This window comes from Macrosteles quadrilineatus, unplaced genomic scaffold, assembly GCF_028750875.1.
Source record: "Macrosteles quadrilineatus isolate MER2022 unplaced genomic scaffold, UCM_ALF_1.0 Scaffold_8__2_contigs__length_117827958, whole genome shotgun sequence".
Lineage (NCBI taxonomy): Eukaryota > Metazoa > Arthropoda > Insecta > Hemiptera > Cicadellidae > Macrosteles > Macrosteles quadrilineatus.
Genome location: NW_026542601.1, coordinates 82,122,980 through 82,145,379, shown reverse-complemented (window position 1 = coordinate 82,145,379; position 22,400 = coordinate 82,122,980). Strand labels below are relative to the sequence as shown.

Sequence of the window (22,400 nt, the reverse complement as noted above, 5' to 3'; positions counted from 1 at the left end):
CAATATTCTTAGTGATTGTCAACATTAAATCTGAAGTGAGCAAGTTCTAAGATCAACACGCATGACCACGCTCTATTTCGCAACAGAACAACTTATGAATCTTAATTACGAATCCATCCATGCTATTGCTGCATGACAAGAATTAAATCTTAAGAGAAAAGAATTTATTTATAAAAATAAACACTGCCTTAAAAAATAAGGTTGCCAATGACACAGAAAAAAATATACACTTAAAATATTGAAGGATTATAACAGCTATAAGACTGATTAATTTAACTTGTCCGGATGAATTTAAATATATTTTTTTTTAAATTCATGTGAGAATTACGTGTGTGAGCAAGTTTTAAGCAATTAAAATAAAATTAGTAACTTTGAGGTAATGGAGATAAAGAAAAATAAAGGATTGTAGGGGAGGGTTTTGCGTTTATATTTTTTTTCTACTTACGTCATTAGAAAAAGTAGTATAAAATATAATATAAATCCTTGACTAGTGTTTGCAATCGTGTACGATTTCCTTAAACAGAGTTTTGTTTAAAACATGCAAAATGTATGTGAGCAAATTTTAAAAATCTAAATAAATAGTAAAATATCAGCATGGTATGGTCCTTAGTTATACCTGGACTTGAGATTTGTATGAAGAGAAAGCACAAAAAAGAAATGTGCATAGTAAAAACATTCTTCAAATTCGTGTTTTGTAACACATCAAAACCCCATTCTTATTTAAATATAGATAAATGGAACAGTTAACATAAAAACAATAATTTATTACATTTAACAATTACAGTTTGTAATAAGAAAATAAGTACGTCAAGGCCTTGCGCTAGAAGTCTTCAGGTTTCTTCATATATCCGTATGACAATAAATCTGAAATATAAACAGTTTTAGTTATTTTTTTCCATCAACATTTTAATTTCATTCAAACTTGCAAGAAATAAATTATTCGGATTTTCCTTCATTTTAGACAGAAAAACATACCCACCACAGCAAACCTGCAAAACTAAACTAATTTCCATTTGCCTGATTGGATTTTCACTAAAACATTTCCGTAAACATTTAAGACCTATTCCCTTTGAAATTAGATTTACAAACATTTGGCTTGCTGCTACAGGGAAGGAAAGAAATATTGGTTAAAAATAATAGATTATAATTAAATACACACATTTTACAAATTATGTGCAGCAAGATGAAAAAAAGATCTGTCCTGGGTCTAGGTCTTACCATACCACCTAGATAATAGCGTCTTCGCTAAAGGTAAATTATCTAAAACCAACGTTTCCTACTTTAAGTGAGACGATTAATTATTATTTTCATATACCTGATTATAATGTAGACTTACGAATATTTTTAGGATGAATAGTACAGTACTCTTGAAATAAATAGAGGTGGATCTTGTTTTCCATACTTAAAAAGTTCTTGTTTCAACAAGTTGTACCTGATAATCGTGTATTTTGAGGGTCCAGGTATTCTTTTACCCTCTTCGCCTGCACTGGTGAAGGTCTGTCACCCCCGTACTCTCTGGGTAAAGCTGAAGGCGACACATGACTGTGCAAACTTTCCATGGAGTTGTGGAAATATACCTGCATAACCATCAGGGAAAATAATGAATGCTTATAAAAATCCAAGCCTAGTTTTCGTAAATGCCGTGTTTTGAGTGTGTTGTGTTTTAGAGTATGCTTGACGACATTTCAGGAAGGGTTATTTAAAGGCCCTCACGGGATTCGGAAATTATTAGGACCTGCTAAAAAGAGCAAACCTCAAATCATCTACTACAAGGAACGGTTATAGCTGAGACGGAAAATTTGGTGTGTAAACTATAAAACTATATAGACTTAAATAATCATAACAGGTTGGACTTAATATCAAACACTCATAGATATGGTGGCCCATGACGACAAATGACTAAGAAATCGTGATTAGGTGAAAGAATAATCGGGGATAAAAATTGTTGAAGGAATGTAAAACCACTACCGATGTAATCATGTGATTGCATGCAATTCTCGTTTCAAGAATTCGTTTCAAGAATTGTTGATCATGGCTATATTACCTATATAGTTAATACTTAGTTCATTATTAATTCCTTTTTGTACAATATCTAGCATTTAACTGTAATTTATCCCACACATATTTTAATATTAAAAATATTTAAGCTACACTCCTTTGTTATCAAAATGCTTAGTTTTAAATTGGGTAACCACTTTGTTTTACATAAGTGTTATATATACCACCTAAATAATTAAAATGCTTATTCTCTTAAAAATAAATTTTTGAAGGAAATAAAGTCCTAAAGAATAAGTATTTTTTAGTTAAAGTATTACTACCAGCTATTTCTGTTATCCGTATAATAGCCGATAATATAGCTAAAACTATTGAACTGTTTGTCGATCTAGTATTTTGGCTTTGCCATAGTAATAGTTCTGAACTATTTACATTATAAGAATAAGAACCTTGTTTTTCGTCTCCTCCTTGAGGAAGGGGAACACCAGACTGACCAACAAGCCGACCACCCAGCCATAGTTGATCACGTGGTATTGTATGTTTTCGATAGGTAAACTCTGAAAAATCACAAAAAACACAATAGACTAAATATAAAACCCCTTTAATGGTTATTGCATTATTACTTTGAATAAACATATGAGTTTCAATTTAACTTTCATCCCTATACCAAAGTGCATGAAAAAGTATTGTTTTCTATAGATTTTAGAGTTTGAGTTTTGGAATATATCCGTTGTGGGCCCTCCTGAACCCAAAAAGTAGTTTTCGAAGTGATGTCTGTGTGTGTCTGTCTGTATGTATGTGTGGATGAGTACAGAGTTATAATTCTTATAATTCAAAAAAATAGTGCAACCCATTGCTGAAACAATTACGGTTCTAAAGTAATTGCAACATTTGACATTTCCCCTAATTTCATTATTCCCTCCGCTTGCTCACAATAAAGGTTGTCCACAAGCGAATGGGAGAAAGTATGTGTAAGATCTGATACAGTTTATTATTGTTTCTATCCACCAATTACAAGACAAACAGTGGTATCTAGGCATGTTAGCTGGTTTAGTGTCTTGGACCTGCGGTGCAAGGGGGATGGGTTCAATTCCCACCTTATACATACTAATTTGAGGGATTTGCTCTTCTTTCCCTGGTATGTGGTTCAAAATGAACTTGTGTAAACATAGTAGTGCAAATAAACTAGGTGGCGTTCGCAGAGGCATCCACAAAATTGAGCGGAGTCATCAAGGGTTTATATTATATTGTTTTTGTCATACTGCAGTAAAAACAATAGTTTTAATGCATGCGTTGAGGGTCTAAAGTAGCATTTTTAGTCTTTAGGGAGTATAAATTGTTTTTAGCCTCTATGGAATGAACATCAGCTGTTGTCAACTCAGTTGGAAATTTCGATTGTAAACGATTGAATGTATCGAAAATATGTATAGATTCGTGCTTCGTAAATATTTTAACCTACAGTCTACAGTCTCTTCCCATAGCATTTTACCATTGCAGATACATTAATCCATTCCCACACTCAACACTGCTCACCTTTACTACTTCCTTCACAGTTCCCACAATCCGGACAGCTCGCCTTGACTACCTCCTTCACCACTTCCTACGTCCCGGACCTGTTTTCCTCCCTTCCCATAGCATTTTAGGATTGCAGATCCCTTAATCTAATCGTCATTAACAGTTCCCACACTCCAGACTACTCGCCTTGACTACTTCCTTCACCCCTTCCAACGTCGCGGACCTGTTTTCCTCCCATCCCATAGCATTTTAGGATTGCAAATACCATAATCTAATCGTCATAAACAGTTCCCACACTCCGGACAGCTCGCCTTGACTACTTCCTTTACCACTTCCAACGTCACGGACCTGTTTCCCTCCCTTCCCATAGCATTTTAGGATTGCAGATCCCTTAATCTAATCTTCATTAACAGTTCCCACACTCCGGACTGCTCGCCTTTACTACTTCCTTCACCACCCCCTACGTCACGGACCTCTTTCCCTCCCTTTCCATAGCATTTTAGAATTGCAGATACCTTAAACTAATCGTCATAAACAATTTCCACACTCCGGACAGCTCGCCTTGACTACTTCCTTTACCACTTCCTACGTCACGGACCTGTTTCCCTCCCTTCCCATACCATCATAGGATTGCAAATACCTTAATATAATGGTCATAAACAGATCCCACACCCCGAACAGCTCGCCTTTACTACTTACTTCACCACTTCGTCAGCACTTCCAACGTCGCGGACCTGTTTCCATCCCTTCCAATAGCATTTTAGGATTGCAGATACCTTAATCTAATCGTCATAAACGGTTCCCACACTCCGGACAGCCCACCTTTACTACTTCCTTCACCACTTACTACGCCACGGACCTGTTTTCCTCCCTTTCCATAGCATTTTAGGATTGCAGATCCCTTAATCTAATCTTCATTAACAGTTCCCACACACCGGACAGCTCACCTTGACTACTTCCTTCACCACTTACTACGCCACGGACCTGTTTTCCTCCCTTTCCATAGCATTTTAGGATTGCAGATCCCTTAATCTAATCTTCATTAACAGTTCCCACACTCCGTACTGCTCGCCTTTACTACTTCCTTCACCACCCCCTACGTCACGGACCTCTTTCCCTCCCTTTCCATAGCATTTTAGAATTGCAGATACCTTAAACTAATCGTCATAAACAATTTCCACACTCCGGACAGCTCGCCTTAAATACTTCCTTTACCACTTCCTACGTCACGGACCTGTTTCCCTCCCTTCCCATACCATCATAGGATTGCAAATACCTTAATATAATGGTCATAAACAGATCCCACACCCCGAACAGCTCGCCTTTACTACTTACTTCACCACTTCGTCAGCACTTCCAACGTCGCGGACCTGTTTCCATCCCTTCCAATAGCATTTTAGGATTGCAGATACCTTAATCTAATCGTCATAAACGGTTCCCACACTCCGGACAGCCCACCTTTACTACTTCCTTCACCACCCCCTACGTCACGGACCTCTTTCCCTCCCTTTCCATAGCATTTTAGAATTGCAGATACCTTAAACTAATCGTCATAAACAATTTCCACACTCCGGACAACTCGCCTTTACTACTTCCTTCACCACTTCCTATTTCACGGACCTGTTTTCCTCCCTCCCCATAGCATCATAGGATTGTAAATACCTTAATATATTGGTCATAAACAGTTCCCACAGTCCGGACATCTTGCCTTTACTACTTACTTCACTACTTCGGCACTTCCTACGTCGCGGACCTGTTTCCTTCCCCTCCTATAGCATTTTAGGCTTGCAGATACCTTATCTAATCGTCATAAACTTCGGACAGCTCACCTTGACTACTTCCTTCACCACTTCCTACGCCACGGACCTGTTTTCCTCCCTTTCCATAGAATTTTAGGAATGCAGATACCTTAATCTAATCGTCATAAACAGTTTCCACACTCCAGACTGCTCACCTTTACTACTTCCTTCACCACTTCCTACGTCACGGACCTCAAGCTAGTGTCGTCATTTGATTATATTTATGATCCATACCGTTTCTGTTCTAATATCTGTGGAATAATGCTATCAGCTATTTCTTTATTTACTACATTTAAAAGTCAACAGCTGATCATATGTTTTTGTTTTTGTGTCAAATACTGCTTCCATAAGGATTACATTGAAACTTTGAGACCCAGTGGGGCGGATTCCTGAGAGATTTTTTTAACGCCATATAGATGTTGGCACTCACCGGTATGGTATTTATCACCATGCAAAATTTGAAAACGATTGATTCAGCCGTCTAGGAGGAGTTTGCGTATTACGAAATGCATAAGAGTCGACGTATAAGAGCTACTAGGTGGCGTTCGCAGAGGCATCCACAAAATTGAGCGGAGTCATCAAGGGTTTATATTATATTGTTTTGGTCATACTGCAGTAATACCAGTCGTTTTTAATTCAAGCGTTGCGGGTCTAAAGTAGCAATTTTACTCTTTAGGAAGTAAAAAAAGTTTTTATCCTCTATGGAGTAAAAATAGTATTTATCCTCTATGGAAAAAAATCTGCTGTTGTCAACTCAGTTGTAAATTTCTATTATAAACGATTGCATGTATCGAAATATGTATCGATTCGTGCTTCGAAATTATTTTAACCTACAGTCTACAGTCTCTTCCTAAAGCGTTTTAGCTTTGCTGATACATTAATCCATTCCCACACTCAACACGCTCACCTTTACTACTTCCTTCACCACCCCCTACGTCGTGGACCTATTTCCCTCTCTTCCCAAAACATTTTAGGATTGCAGATATATTAATGTAATTGCCAAAGACAGTTCCCACACTCTGCACTGCAAGCCTTACCACTTCCTTCATCACTTCCTACGTCGCGGACCCGTTATCCTCCCTTCCCATAGTATTTTATGATTGCAGATATCTTCATCTAATCGTCATAAACAATACCCACACTCCGGACTGCTCGCCTTTACTACTTCCTTCACCACTTCCTACGTGACGGACATGTTTCCCTCCCTTCCTATAGCATCATAGGATTGCAAATACCTTATTATAATGGTCATAAGCAGTTCCCACACTCCGGACAGCTTGCCTTGACTACTTCCTTCATCACTTCCTACGTCGCGGACCCGTTTTCCTCCTTTCCCATAGCATTTTATGATTGCAGATACCTTAATCTTATCGTCATAAACAGTTCCAACACTCCGGACTGCTCGCCTTTACTACTTCCTTCGCCCCTTCCTACGCCACGAAACTGTTTCCCTCCCTTCCCATAGCATTTTATGATTGCAGATACCTCAATGTAATCGTCATAAACAGTTCCAACACTCCGGACCGCTCGCCTTTACTACTTCCTTCGCCACTTCCTACGCCACGGAACTGTTCCCATCCATTTCCATAGAATTTAATGATTGCAGATACCTTAATATAATTGTCATAAACAGTTCCTACACTCCGCACAGCTTGCCTTGACTACTTCCTTCATCACTTCCTACGTCGCGGACCCGTTATCCTTCCTTCCCATAGAATTTTATGATTGCAGATATCTTCATATAATCGTCATAAGCAGTTCCCACACTCCGGACTGCACGCCTTTACTACTTCCTTCACCACTTCCTACGTGACAGACATGTTTCCCTCCCTTCCCATAGCATCATAGGATTGCAAATACCTTAATATAATGGTCATAAGCAGTTCCCACACTCCGGACAGCTTGCCTTGACTACTTCCTTCATCACTACCTACGTCGCGGACCCGTTTTGCTCCCTTCCCATAGCATTTTATGATTGCAGATACCTTAATCTAATCGTCATAAATAGTTCCAACACTCCGGACTGCTCGCCTTACTACTTCCTTCACCACTTCCTACGCCACGGACCTGTTTATCTCCCTTCCATAGCATTTTATGATTGCAGATACCTTAATATAATGGTCATAAGCAGTTCCCACACTCCGGACAGCTTGCCTTGACTACTTCCTTCATCACTTCCTACGTCGCGGACCCGTTTTCCTCCCTTCCCTTATAATTTTTGGAATTCAGATACCTAAATCTAATCGTCATAAACAGTTTCCACACTCCAGACTGTTCACCTTTAGTACTTCCTTTAACACTTCCTACGTCGCGGACCTCAAGCTAGTGTCGTCATTTGATTATTTTATGATCCATACCACCGTTTATGTTCTAATATCTGTAGAATAATGCTATCAGATATTTATTTATCTACTGCATTCAAAAGTCAACAGCTGATCATATGTCTTTGTTTATGTGTCAAATACTGCTTCCATAAGGATTACATTGAAACTTTGAAACCCAGTGGGGCGGATTCCTGAGAGTTATTTTTAACGCCATATAGATGTTGGCACTCACCGATATGGTCTTTATCATCATCCAAAATTTGAAAACGATTGATTCAGCCGTCTAGGAGGAGTTTGCGTATTACGAAATGCATTAAAGTCGACGTATAAGAGCTTCGCTCGCTCCGCTCAATTAGAATTTCTTGAGAACTACTTTAGCAGCCTCTAACCTCAGCTTTGGCAGTTGTCGCCCGAATGTTGTATGGGGTGAAGCTCCTCAGGAACTTCCAAGGGAAGTTCTTCAAGTCGAACACGATGACCAGACCGTTCCTCTGGGTCTCCTCCTCGTCGCAGGCCATGGTCAGCCAGAGGTCGTCCACTTGGAACATTTCATGGACTTCGTGAGCGCCGTACACCAGGTTAGCTGAAACCTTCAAGTGTTTACTGTCGAAATGATAGTTGAAATGTTAAAAAGAATGAACTATAGACCGAAAGCCGTGCTGAGATTAGTATTGGTTCTGACATCCACCACTGGGAGCGTCATGTAGTTACGTAGCGCGTACTTTGAAACTACTCGGCGCTCCCAGCGGTGTAAGCCAGAACATATGCTAACCGCAGCACAGTGGTCGGCCTATATTTAATTATTTTATTCTATGGTTATATGTATTCTTACTTACTGAAGTTCCCACACGCATCCAAAATTTGTACTTTGCCTCAACACAGGCACTCCAGAGGGTCCCGGAATGCAACATCCTTCTCACTATAGCCTGTATGATGGAACTTGTCTCCAGTGTCTCCTGGCTACTTGGGCCTGGCTTGGGTTTAAAACCATTGGTCAGTTCCCAGGATTTAAGATTAAACAATCCAACATAAGAAATTCTGCATGAATTTTTATATTATTGCCAATGGCGAATCTAATGTATTGTCTTACAAGGTGTATAGCAATGACAGGGTGCCCCTGAACTCTGTACTGATCTTTTAAGATATCATTTCTGGACCAAAGACAAACTAAAATATCACTTTTAAAATGAGCAAAAATAATAAATTACTAGTACAGCCTCTATTTTTTTACAAAACCAGTTTTTAATTCCTGACACGCCTTTTTGTAGTGAATTAAAATTTGGTGTTTGAATTAATAACGCAAATGCCTATTTTGAGAAAAGTTTTTTTGGTCGTGTTTAGTTTCAAAATTGGTCATGTATAGTTAAAAACTAAACCAGTAAGAAAAAATACTTTTAATTTTTTTAGAAATTTTTCTCACAATTCTATCGATACCAAATTCAAGAAAGTCTGTTTATAAATAAGGGAGAAAAAACTAAATAGTTTAAGATACTGTGTATATCTTATGCCCTATTTGCGCTCATAGGGTGCACATTACTGCTAGAATGCTGCTAGTCAGCTAAATCAATCAGCTGATTTAATTGTTAGCTACTAACCATGCATATTTCACCCTATATATAATACTAGCTGTTGTACCCGTGCTTTGCAACGGGAAGAGGACACAAAATATAAACATTTGTATATTTACATCTGTTGCATATAATATAGTTACACATCCACCAACGCTTTTAGAAACAAAATTCAACTATTATGGCCTTAATAGAAACGTTTAAGTTATGACTTTAAAATCTAATAAGTAGTGGATACCACCATGAACATTTTTTATATTTCACTCTTCTTTATATTAAATCACAAATATCCTTCCATATTCAGTTTCTTCACTCACAATAAATCATTAGCAAAACTAAGCCAGCTGTTATCATCTTTAGAAATATTGTTGTGCCTTATCGATAGTATTTTGAAATATTAAAGAGACTATATCTGTACTATAAAAAATGTTAAACAAATAATTAAGCATTAACGACAGCAGACAAAACTAATATGAATATCAAAGCACCAAGGACCAATGACAACAAAATGTAATAGCAAATACAGTATATGCTTCATTGCATCTCTAATTCTACTCTACAAAAATATCAACAAACAACTTAATATCATACCAGTTCTTTTAATCAGTTCCATATGGTTCCACCGACTATTGCCTTTACATTTTCACACTTACCATTAAGTAAACATAGTAACAGATATTTAATTGATTTTAGAAACAAAAGAACACTGTGTACTGCTTAGTTTAATTATATTTTCCTTGGTTTAATTTAATCAGTGATGTGACAAAACACAAATAATAAATTTATCAAATAAAGTAAATGTAAACTGAAAGCTATGTTAAGATAAAATAAGAGTATTTAAATCAACAATATACAATTTAGTTATTGATGATATTCTTTAGTTTAATTTAAGCATAGGTTTAGCAAAACACAATAACTAAATTTACCTAAATATACATATAAAAAAAACAATGTGATGTGAAAGTTATGTTAAGTTAATCTAACAGATGTTAAGCAGTTCGAATATATTTTAAGTAGACTCCAAATTTATATAAAACATCTATACATTGTAATTTTCTTATTGTTTCCATGAAAATATATCAATAAAATTATTTTCATAACACTTAAGACACCTTAAAAATCGAAAGTAGAGCCTGAGTTGATGCAGCAATGCTTTTAGAATATATTTTTTTTTTCTATAATCATTGACATAGTTTTTGAATTAATGGTCTTTGATACATTTTTAGATTAAATAAACCAACCACATAATTGTATGAAATATTATATTAAATTTCATTGGATCAGCTGTCTTAAAATGTGAAATATGCAATTTGGCAGTTCTTCTTGTTTACATTGAAATGTCAAAGCAAATGTAAACATTGTGAGTTTTCTCATTGCAGCCATGGAGACCAATCAATATTTACTTTTAAAATCCTCACCCCAGAACTTTTAAGGCCAAAGGGGCAAAGCCCACGGTCAGTATCGGAATGTGAATAGTCCTATAATGGTCCTTGGTATGGTAAATATATTTTTGTAAAATTTAAGCCCAGTTGGTTCAGTAGTTTTTGCACCTATTAGTAATACACATACAGACAGACACCATTAGATTTTTATATAATAGTATAGATGAACACATTTATATACAAAACAAACTCACCAAGTTTGTAGACAAATATTCTTCTGCCCAGTGGGTCTCTATCTTCTAACATTGTGTTTATGCCTTTTTTGAGAATCACATCGTGTAGTTTAGGATCCCTCTTGAATGCGTAGAAGTCGCTGTACTTTTCTTTTAACTTGTAATAGGATATCACCTGCCAATGTAAGAGTAGGAGCTCTATTAGTACAGGACAGATAGCGATTAACCTAGAACAAATTAGTTCAAGAGTAAACTCTTCTGGAATGTGTTTGGGACACACTCCTTAACATTTCCTGAGAATTCCCAAAAAATCCCACTTCAGCAAAATCCGCCATCTTGGAAAATGGCGGCGAAACAAATCAAACTTGCAAGGTTTTACGGAAAATGTTATAACTACAGATTTATACGACTTATAATAGTCGTATGAAGCTCAAACTACTCTACAGAAAGTTTACCTCAAGAAAATAACACATTTGTTGGTATTTCATAGTTTTAATATATAATAATTGTAGCTTAAATACGATTTTTGTAATTTCAAATGTGCCTAGTTCATTCTTTTTCTGATTTTACGCCGGTAATACATAAATTAGGTATATACCACCCAGTTAGTAAAATGTAGAGCTTTAAATTTCAAACAATATACATATGACTTTTGTGATATTAAGCCAACAATCACGCCAATAATAAGAGATTGAATGCACCAGTGTGCGCAGCGCGTAGTGCCGTGGCGGCTCGGCACCGCGGCCGACCTACAACAATCATCCGCTAACCACTCCGAATTCGCAGTCAAATATGTGGAAAATGTTGGATGATATGCAATTTTATACAACAATGCATTTTATTATGAACGAAAATATTTTATCACAATCACTAAATACTTCTTATATGATCAATGCTAAGTTTATTGGTTTTTGATCTGCAGGAACCAATTAATTATCAACTATGGTTTTTAAGAGACTTGATGCTAGTGATGGCAATTATACCTTATTACTTGGAATTTTGGAGACATTTACCATTACTTTGTTTGTAATAATTGGCTATGGAAAATGTCTGCAAAATTCCTACTATAATAATTTATTAACGTATAATAAGATATTTTAATTGAACAGGGTAATTTTGTTTTATCTTTTCATTGTTAAAAATTTTCATTGTGTCTTGCCGTTAAAAACTGCCCTAAAATCCTGCAATAATAACGATACCAATACACTAGGCTGAGAATAAATGCTCTTTACTTTAATCTTTTATTTTCATTTTGGATTAATAAAAAAATCTATTAAAAATTTAAATCTGAATTTAACATAAATTTACGTTATTTGTATAAATACAAGAATAGGTCCTAGTCATGTTAAATCTTTTGATATTTGATACAATAATTACTTTATGGTGAATAATGTGAATTTTATACAATAATGCGTGTAAAAAGAATACAACATAGATAATTTTATCAGATAAGACTGGGACGCATCACTGGCTGTGTATTCTAACCGGAATATGAATGAAAGATGACAGTGGGATTTGTTATATGATATGTTTTTTTTTATAGATGTATTATTACGACAGCTGCCTTGATTAAACTACACACAGAATAAAAATATCATTCATGTAATCAATAAAGTTTAGTATTTTAAATTTTCTTTCTACTTTATTGTTCCGGTTTTGAACTATGTTTTAATGTTTTTCTTAAATATCCTTTATAGCTGTAATAAAATTATACGTTTATTTTTATTAGTAAATATTGCTTAATGTGTCTAATAATTGTTATTAAAATTAAACTTATTCATATTTAAAATTTTTATTCATATTTGAATTTCTTATTCATGATTTTTTACACTTATTAAAAACCAAAGGACAATTGTTGTAAAATTTAAAAAAATTTAGGACCCACGTTAAACTTTGACTCTTAATTTCTCATCTGCGTCGCTTGGTTCCCTTATGCATCAAGACATCCAATTAAAAGTAAAGAAAATGATATATTCTCAGCATAGTGGATAGGTACCGTTATTGTTACAGGTTACTGAAAAATAACTAATAAGCAACATGAAGCCAAGTGATTAACATTATTTGTAAAAGCAAGACAAATTTTGAACATTAAATAAAAAATGAAAAGATACTTTGAATCATTGTACACTAGAGGTTAACCAGTTGTCGAAAATCGTTCAAAAATACGTAGGCCTACAGTTGAATTTTTTTATCTAGAATCGGTTGAGGTATGTTGAAATATCTTTGAGGATGAACCTTTTTGGCTGAAAGTGAGTGTGATCATGTGTTCAATGTTCAAATGTCAATTTTTGAGGTTAAATCAAAACAAACAAACTGGCATGTTGTCAATCAGGGTAAATAAATTAATTTAGTATATGTCATTGTCTGATTTATTTAAAAACATTCAGTATTTTGGCTACTGCATTTTATAACCCAAACTCGAATCTTGCTTTAATTCATCCCAAATTCAACTAAATTTGTATGTAAAGAACATTATTTCTCAGCCTAATGGATTAGTACTGTTATTATTGCAGGACTTTGGGGCAATTAGACTATTAAAATTACCCTGTTCAATTGTAAATATGTAAATAAAATCTAAATTCTTTGTCAAGAATATACCATAACAACAGTTACAGGTAAATATTAAATATCTTATTTTCCCTTAATTAATTATTATAGTAGGAATTTTGCAGACATTTTCCATAGCCAATTATTACAAACAAAGTAATGGTAAATGTCTCCAAAATTCCAAGTAATAAGGTATAATTGCCATCACTAGCATCAAGTCTCTTAAAAACCATAGTTGATAATTAATTGGTTCCTGCAGATCAAAAACCAATAAACTTAGCATTGATCATATAAGAAGTATTTAGTGATTGTGATAAAATATTTTCGTTCATAATAAAATGCATTGTTGTATAAAATTGCATATCATCCAACATTTTCCACATATTTGACTGCGAATTCGGAGTGGTTAGCGGATGATTGTTGTAGGTCGGCCGCGGTGCCGAGCCGCCACGGCACTACGCGCTGCGCACACTGGTGCATTCAAACTCTTATTATTGGCGTGATTGTTGGCTTAATATCACAAAAGTCATATGTATATTGTTTGAAATTTAAAGCTCTACATTTTACTAACTGGGTGGTATATACCTAATTTATGTATTACCGGCGTAAAATCAGAAAAAGAATGAACTAGGCACATTTGAAATTACAAAAATCGTATTTAAGCTACAATTATTATATATTAAAACTATGAAATACCAACAAATGTGTTATTTTCTTGAAGTAAACTTTCTGTAGAGTAGTTTGAGCTTCATACGACTATTATAAGTCGTATAAATCTGTAGTTATAACATTTTCCGTAAAACCTTGCAAGTTTGATTTGTTTTGCCGCCATTTTCCAAGATGGCGGATTTTGCTGAAGTGGGATTTTTTGGGAATTCTCAGGAAATGTTAAGGAGTGTGTCCCAAACACATTCCAGAAGAGTTTACCTTTGAACTAATTTGTTCTAGGTTAGGGCCTTTTTTTGCATAACTGTCCTGTACTATATTTATTATGTTAGTATCTTAAAATGTGCTTTGTAACGGAACGGAAATACTATAGCTCTGAGTAAGATCATGTATAATTATGAAATAATTTAAAAATAAATCTATCATACATTGATTGTAAAACGTTACATAGTTATTCTATTAAATTCTATAACCGATAGTACCACCAGAGATATACCCTTTTACCACATTTTACCAACCAATACAGTTAAGCTAAAAAAATAGTCCAAAAGTACCCTATGACCAACCATATGACTTAGCCATATGACCTAGGTAGCCTATGACCATAGGTTCCAATTATGCTTATTAGACAGTACTCCTCACATGCTATCCTTACGGAGGAAAATGAACGAATATTTACTGCTAGTTGTTTTAGTATCCCCAAAAATATTTTCAAATTTCGTTGGTTCAACTTTGGGCCGTTGAAATTTATCCTAAACCAAATTTTCGTTCCTTGTAACAGCAAACCTAAATGGGGAGGGAGTAAAGCTTTATTTATAAGAATAGAGGGCTTAAGAGTAAATTCCTTATGGTTACAAGTAGAACCTCGATAACAAGACTCTCGTGGGGATTATTAAATAAGACTTGTTATCAAGGTTGACTTCTTATTAAGGTTGGCAATAACATGTGATAAAAGGTAAAATAAGTTCAAGGGGATCTGAACATTGCACTTGTTATTATTATCGAGGTTCCACAATATGTTTTTTGTACAAAAATGCAATAAGGCAACCGAATAACATACAGCACAGCTGGTTTGTTTGAACGGAGATATTTTTAACTTACTGAAGATAGTTTTTTAGAAGATTATTCAAGAGACTGAATAGTTGACTGTGACCAAACAATGTTGTGTCAATAATTGAACAGATAAGTCATTTCAGACACAAAAATCAATATTTACCTAAGCACAATCAAACATGTATTATTTATCAACGGAAGATATATTTTTAAACCCACTTCCTTTGAGGTAAAAGACCTCAAATGAATTCATACAGTCCTAAAAATGCTTGATTTACCTTTTCTAACGCTTTGTCGATGTCATAATCAGTGAAGTGGAGAAAGAGTTGAAGTAGTTTCTCATCAGCAGGGTTTCCAAGAAAAAGGAATTTTTCTTCTGAAAATGTTTATCACCTCATTTAATAAGATAAAAAATGTTATATTAACATTATTAAGATGTTATGTTTTGTATAATCAAGCGTACTATTACTTTAGTCCAATAGTTTTGTAACGCCATTTTAAAGTAAAGGTATTAAAAAGTATTAACTTTTGCCTACGACCCTTTTTTAAACTAGCCGTTTCAACTCAGTTCTGGGAATTAAAAACAATCACTTAACAGCATTGTTTACTGAACAGCATTGTTTTATTGACAACACAAGTAACGGACCAATGAAATTCAAGGATTGAGAGAAAAGAAGAAGAAATTTTGTAATGCTTCGAAATTTAACTAATCAGCTGTTAAGTCTAATTTAATTGTTAATGAGTGGTGCAATTATAGGTTGGTACAATGAGTCGTTGCATCACTGTCAGTGTCAATGAGAGTTTATAAACAAAAACATAACCTCTCTTACAAGTTATGAGTAGTTATTCAGTGATTGTTAGTAATTAAAAATCTGTCGTAGGTAAAGTAGTGTACGCAACTCGCGTAATAAGTCTTAACGCGGTGTTGCGTAAACTAGTGTAAGTTGTTCAAAAGGCGTGTTTTGTAAATTACCAAAATCAGACGTTACTAAAACATTAGCTATGGATCAGCTATGAATGATTGACCATGAGACAATGAAGTTGAGTAAAATTATGTTTAGTTTATTTTTACACAAATTAAAAGGGGACTTAAAGTATTGAGCTACAAACAAAGCAGAAAATTAATACACATTCACTCAAAATACAATTCATTTTCATTTAAATCAATGCAAAAGTGTATAACACATTGAAATATTGTGTGGAAAGTAGGTGAAAGATAACAGATCGACCGTTGTACAATAAATGATAAACAGTAATACAACAAATGATACCACAAGGAAAACTGCATTCAGAACAAAAACCAATATTTGTGTAATGTTTTCATACTAACTTCATATATTTTAGCCATCCAATAAAATTAAACTCTTTTAAAAAGTAAATTAAATGTTACTCAACCCGATATGAATAGTCTAATTATCATAATAAAATAAACGAATGATTTTTTAGTGCTACCCTACAATTAGAATAGTAAAATTCCTTAAACATTTGATAAATTATTGTTTAATTATTACTAATTTTAGTTCAATAAACTATTGTTCTATATAGTACAAAGACCATTGAATTGAGTATTATCATTGTATTATTTAATTTTGTAAGGATGACCTACTAGATCATACTATCATTTGGATTATTTAGTTACATCGTTCTGGGTTTGATGTTTTAATTTCTTTTATCAATAGGTTTAACAAACCATACGCTATATTAATATAATCTTACAGCTTACATATTACATATTACACTTACTAAGAGGATTAGACGAGTAATTGATAATGATTGAATTTTACTGTTGTAAGTATTTGTAAGATGAGAACAATCAGCTGTTTTCAAATCATAAATTTTTCGTAAATTATTTCAACAATTAAATTATTAAAACAAAACAGGTTGAGTCAAATTTACTTATCAATACTGTAGTACAAATTAATTGTAACAATCATCCTGTCGCGTTTTAAGCGGTTTAGTCATCACAATGGACTTAGATTTCCAACTCAATGTTTAAACAATGTATACAACCATTTGGTATAATAAAAATTGAGGGATTGTAATATTATGATGAAAACAGTATTCTAGTTAGCCTGGGTCATGGTGCTCACCCTCAAATCTGAAGGTCGCTGGTTAGATTCCAGACTAGAGCGTCTCTGAACCCAGATGTCATTTATGTCTACAAAAAAAGTTTGAAAAGTGCCAAAAACGTACAAACACGAATAAATAGTATAATTTCAAGAACCCTGTTTTTATTTCTCCTTTCAAAGTAGGTAACTAACAAACTTACTGAACAATAAATCATAAATCACTTAAAATTCACTTATATTTCGATAACAATGGTAATTATTATGCTTTCTCTGGTTCCATTACCTGACAATAGTATCCTGAGATGGTTAACTGCATTGATGGTGATGGTTGACATTACGCCCAGCCTGTTGTGTCGACAACGAGCAAAGTGAACAAACGTAACGTTTTATCACCTATGATATCACTTGTATACCCATGTGTAGGAATTGACGTAATGAAATGCAGTGGTAGTTTAGAAGTAATTTAATTATATTGTGCAGCAAATTGTAAATTGGCTGGATTATAACATAGGCACGTTTTAGTTTTTTTAATAGCTTTAACACAAATATTTAACAACGATATTTAATCAGGGATGGAAATTGTGGTGGCCTTGTTTTAGCGAATTTCCCATATAGGGAATAAGCTATTACCGTAGTACTCACGGTAAGACCTAGACCCGGGACCGATTTTTTTTTCGTTTTGAGGTCCCTAGAGGTCAAAAACATCATCCGTTCAAATTCATATATATATATATATTTATATATATATATATATATTTATATATATATATATATTTATATATATATGTGTCCGTTAGCGCGATAACTCGAGCAAAAATGATCCGATTTTGATGAAATTTGGTACAAATGTGTAAACCTACGTTTATTCGAACGAGTTCGCGAACCAGCATGATCGGACCATGGGAACGGGGGTTTATGGGGGCTGTTATGGGGTAAAAATGGGTTTTTCCCATTTTTGACCCAAAAAACATAAAATTTTGCAATTTCTTTCGAAACTATTTTGTAGAGCTTAAAAAAAACAAATAATTTAGTATATTGAAGCGTTATAATGCGCCTAATGGTTACGGAGAAAATTCCAAAAAATTGTAAATTTAAAATTCCCATGTTATTCTTATGGAGAATAAGTAAACTGTTGTAGTTTGCTTGTTTATAAACATATTTTGCCCAAATTTGGAAAATGTTTTTATTTCTTACTAACTATTAACATTTTACATAAAAAACACTATTACCCTCCCTGTTGCAGCAAACCTAAGTATGTTTTAAACTGATTCTATTTAAATAGGGAATAAATGTGATAATTTTAAGGAGACATTTTAGTGTAAATCCATTCAGGGAAATGGAAATTCGCTTAGTCTGCAGGTTTGCTGCGGCGGGGGTATTTTATTTGTTGAAACTGTCTTTTCCTCAGTGCAATATTACGCTATTCTGTAGGACTGGTACTGCATCTCATGCTATGTAATGGAGCATGCATCTTAATTTGCTGAAGCTTAAAATTTTACCAATTGTATAGTACGTTGCAATCCCTAGTGGAAATAAGAGATAGTTTTCCATCACAAAATAGTCTAATGCATTTGAGTTAGTTGAATTGTTGTAGAAAGATAGTATATGTCTAATTTATCTATTTAAAGGTCACTAAAATTACAATGATTTCACCACAATTTTCACATTTAGTCTGTCTACGCTTTGAAAAAGATAGAAATGTTGTTCAAATAGATTTTGGAAAGCTAGTTGCAGTAGTCAAACTTAGATTCTAAAAACAATGTTAATTTTTGTCTACAGTATTTTCAAAGAACTACTGTAATCTTCTGCATTTACTCTTCGTTGCAAAACTCGTGTATGCAATATCAGTAATACGTACAAATTATTACAAAGTATGACAATCGCCATTTTTTACAACAAAGTAGTGGTAATAAGCTGGGTTTACCCCACTTCCGGCGTTTTTTGGCCCAGAACTTTTAAAATTTTCGGCGAAAAAAATGTCCGAAGCCCCAGGAGCTTTTTTTGGCCACTTTTCTTAAGGACCTAGCTCTCGACCTATACACCCATATATAAATTTTTTACTTTTTTAATACTGAAAAACACGTCTGGAAATGGTGAGCTTTTTTTGACCACTTTTTTAAAAATCCAGCTCTTGGCCTATACAAGCCTATATTAATGTTCAATACCATTGTACAACTTCAATCCACATCCATTCACAAGTATATTCTCAAAATCATCAACTTGACAGTGCGAGGTTTGTATGTGAACTCGGGTGCGCTCCCGGCTCATGGCGTGGGTATGCTCCAGGCTTCTTGCTCTCGACCCATGCTCCCACATCTCGTCTCTAGTGGTGACGCGTTCCCTTGGACATCCTTAGTGGAAATCCATGAGTTCTGGCTACTTGGAAACCCAAGCCATTTGACATACAACGAATCACCCTTTCTCCTAATTACCTTCTCTACTAAATACATGTCCTTATACTTGGTCTTTAACAACTCCTCTGTATAGAAACCTCCTCTGATTATATTGCCATTTTCATCTTTCAAGATATAAGTTACAGGCTTTGTATTCTTAACTTCTGCTATTGTAAATAGTTCCCCTGTCAATTTGGAGTATAACCTTTACTAAAAACATGTTTATACTTGGAAATCCTCACACTATCACCTACCTTATATCTTGGTTTTTTAACTTGCACTACTTTAGAAGTCCTTTCATGCAACCTCTCATGCACATATTTACTATTCTTAACATTCACTTGGTTAGGCTTCATTCCTATAGATCTATGCACCTTATTATTATATTTTCGAATTAACTTTGGAAGTAAATCTAACCATTTATAACTCCCCTGAGCACTAAATTCCCTATATAACCAATTCTTTAAAGTTCTCTGAAACCTCTCCACAATTGCAGCCTTAGTTGTAGAAAATGTGTGATAGTGATTAATATTTAATTTTTTCATTAGTTTGCTAAAATATTGATTAAAAAATTCTTTTCCATTGTCAGATTGAATGTTTTTAACCCCCTTTGGTAGAATTGTTTTAATGGCTTCTGTAACCACTAACCCTGTCTTATTCTTTAGTGGAGCAGCATAAGCTTTTTTAGAAAATGTATCTATTAAAGTTAAAATATATTTATTGCCAGAATTTTCTCTAGCATAGTTTTGCATATCAATTAAATCTATTTGTATGGTTTCGTTTATACCCAATACTTTAAAAGACCTTCTAATGAAATTCTTTCTTGCAGGCTTATGAAGTTCGTATGCAATTTCATTCATTTTTTATAACATCATCCTTTCCTGTAACTCTAAATACATCACCATTAGCCCCAATCAATAGATTATCTTCCATTCTTTTAAATACATAGTTTTCTGGTATATATGGTCTATTATCTATATACTTAAATCCACTCAAAGATGTGGGGTCAGCAACTAATAAATCAGGATTATATTCCATCAAATTAAAAAATTTTTCTCCATATACAAATTTTGATCCATCGTAATGCATAGCCTGTGACATTAGACAAATGTCATCCGAATGTTCCCCTTTTGGTAGATTTCTTATAAATAGATTTCTGGCATCAAAACAATATAGTTTTTTATTATAAGTTATAGTCTGTTCTTTTATAACACAGTCAGTGTCATCAATGGCAGGTTTAACACGTACTAACTTTTTATTATTAAAATTCCAATAGCCTGCTTCCATTTTTGGAACTTGTGAAACATTCACAGCATCTTTACTATCTGTACCTTCCATCAAATCACTAAGTTTCTGTTTCTTAGCATTCCAAACACCATTCTCTGATTCTAAAAATTCATAATTATTATCGTCTTGTATAAATTTACCATCTTTTTTTCGTATTAAAGTCTGTTGTAAAGTGGGCACATCATTTAAATTTTCACCCTTTTCTACATTAGTAATTTTCCGTTTCTTAGCATTCCAAACACCATTTTCTGATTCTAAAAATTCATAATTATTATTGTCTTGTACAAATGTACCACCATCTTTACGTATTAAAGTCTGTTGTAAAGTGGGCACATCATCTAAACTTTCACCTTTTTCCACATTAGTAATTTTCTGTTTTTTAGCATTCCAATTTTTATTCTTGGATTCTAAAAACTCATATTTAGTTTTACCTTGTAAGAAGACATCACCTTTTCTAGTTAATGTCTGTCCCAAAGTTGATACATCATCTACAAACTCCCCATCTTTAACATTACCAATTTTATGGTTTAAACCATTCCAACTATCGTCTTGTAAATTTAAAGTAGGTTCACTACTAGCCCTGGGTTCTGCAGGCTTATTATATGGATTATATAAACGATAAAATTTATCTATAAACATATTTTTATTTAATAAATAATTCCACTTTCTCTCAATTCCTCAATAATGGAATCTATTTCATTATCCACTCCTGAGTTACCGGCTTGGCGACTTAGCCAAAGAAGTCTTAACCTATCTACAAGCTCATTAGGATCATCCCAATAAATATAGTCTATTTTATTACCAGTCACTTGTCTCAAACCTTCACCAACAGATCTAAATAGAGGTTTAATTATATTAAGATATTTAGTATGTCTATTACTTGAAATTGGTGCACCATCTTTGTAACTCTTTAAATGTCCATTTGTAGCTTCTAAAATCTCTTTATAATTTTGCAAATCAGCCGGAGTATAATCCTCAGGTTCTTTTAAAGTTAACAATTGCCACAAACCTTTTGTCCCCTTGTAGGTTTTATTTGCAATTGTAACATCATCATTGGCAATATTAACTTCCTTATTTCCAATAAAAAATTTATTTGCTTCTCGTCTAATACCATATGTAGTGTCTGTCATACTACTTTTACTGAGGTAATTTCCTAAATAGTCTGATGCTAAAAGACCAAAATCTAATTTCTGTGGGGTGTGTGTTTGTAATGGTTGCAATCTTGGTATCATTGATATTCTAGACGGAGTCATTGGGAGAATCTCCATTCGAGGCCTCTCTGATGTGATTTTTTTTAATTCTTGTAATGGCTCAATTAAAGGTTGAAATGTTTGGAACCTCTCTTCAGCCTCTAGAAACTTGCCACGTTTTAAAGCTCTATATTTCTCTCGTATTTGATTTGCAGAGTCAACCAATTCTTGTTGAATGTTTTTCATCTTTTATTTACATTTTATTTATCTCATTTGACAAAGGATTGTACTCAAACACTTTATCATGTATTATCAAACAATATGCAGATGTATTTGCTGGCACATTTTCTGCAGTTTCAATCTCTAATTTAATATCAAC

At 34.0% G+C, this 22,400-nt stretch overlaps 1 protein-coding gene and 1 long non-coding RNA gene across 2 annotated transcripts; both read right to left on the bottom strand.

Annotated features, from left to right (window-relative positions):
- Positions 1-743: 743 nt before the first annotated feature.
- LOC128999602 (uncharacterized) lies at positions 744-2,548 on the bottom strand. The gene is made up of 3 exons (XR_008491306.1): positions 2,445-2,548; positions 1,433-1,577; positions 744-864 (listed from the first exon to the last, which is right to left on the bottom strand). It is a non-coding gene; the product is annotated as an uncharacterized LOC128999602 (long non-coding RNA).
- Positions 2,549-8,007: 5,459 nt separating this feature from the next.
- Positions 8,008-17,503, bottom strand: LOC129000510 (alpha-tocopherol transfer protein-like). The gene is made up of 4 exons (XM_054427473.1): positions 17,435-17,503; positions 15,361-15,458; positions 10,838-10,991; positions 8,008-8,216 (listed from the first exon to the last, which is right to left on the bottom strand). Exons 1-4 carry the CDS (start codon positions 17,484-17,486, stop codon positions 8,008-8,010), a joined length of 513 nt encoding a protein of 170 aa, XP_054283448.1. The 5' UTR covers positions 17,487-17,503.
- Between the last annotated feature and the right edge of the window lie 4,897 nt (positions 17,504-22,400).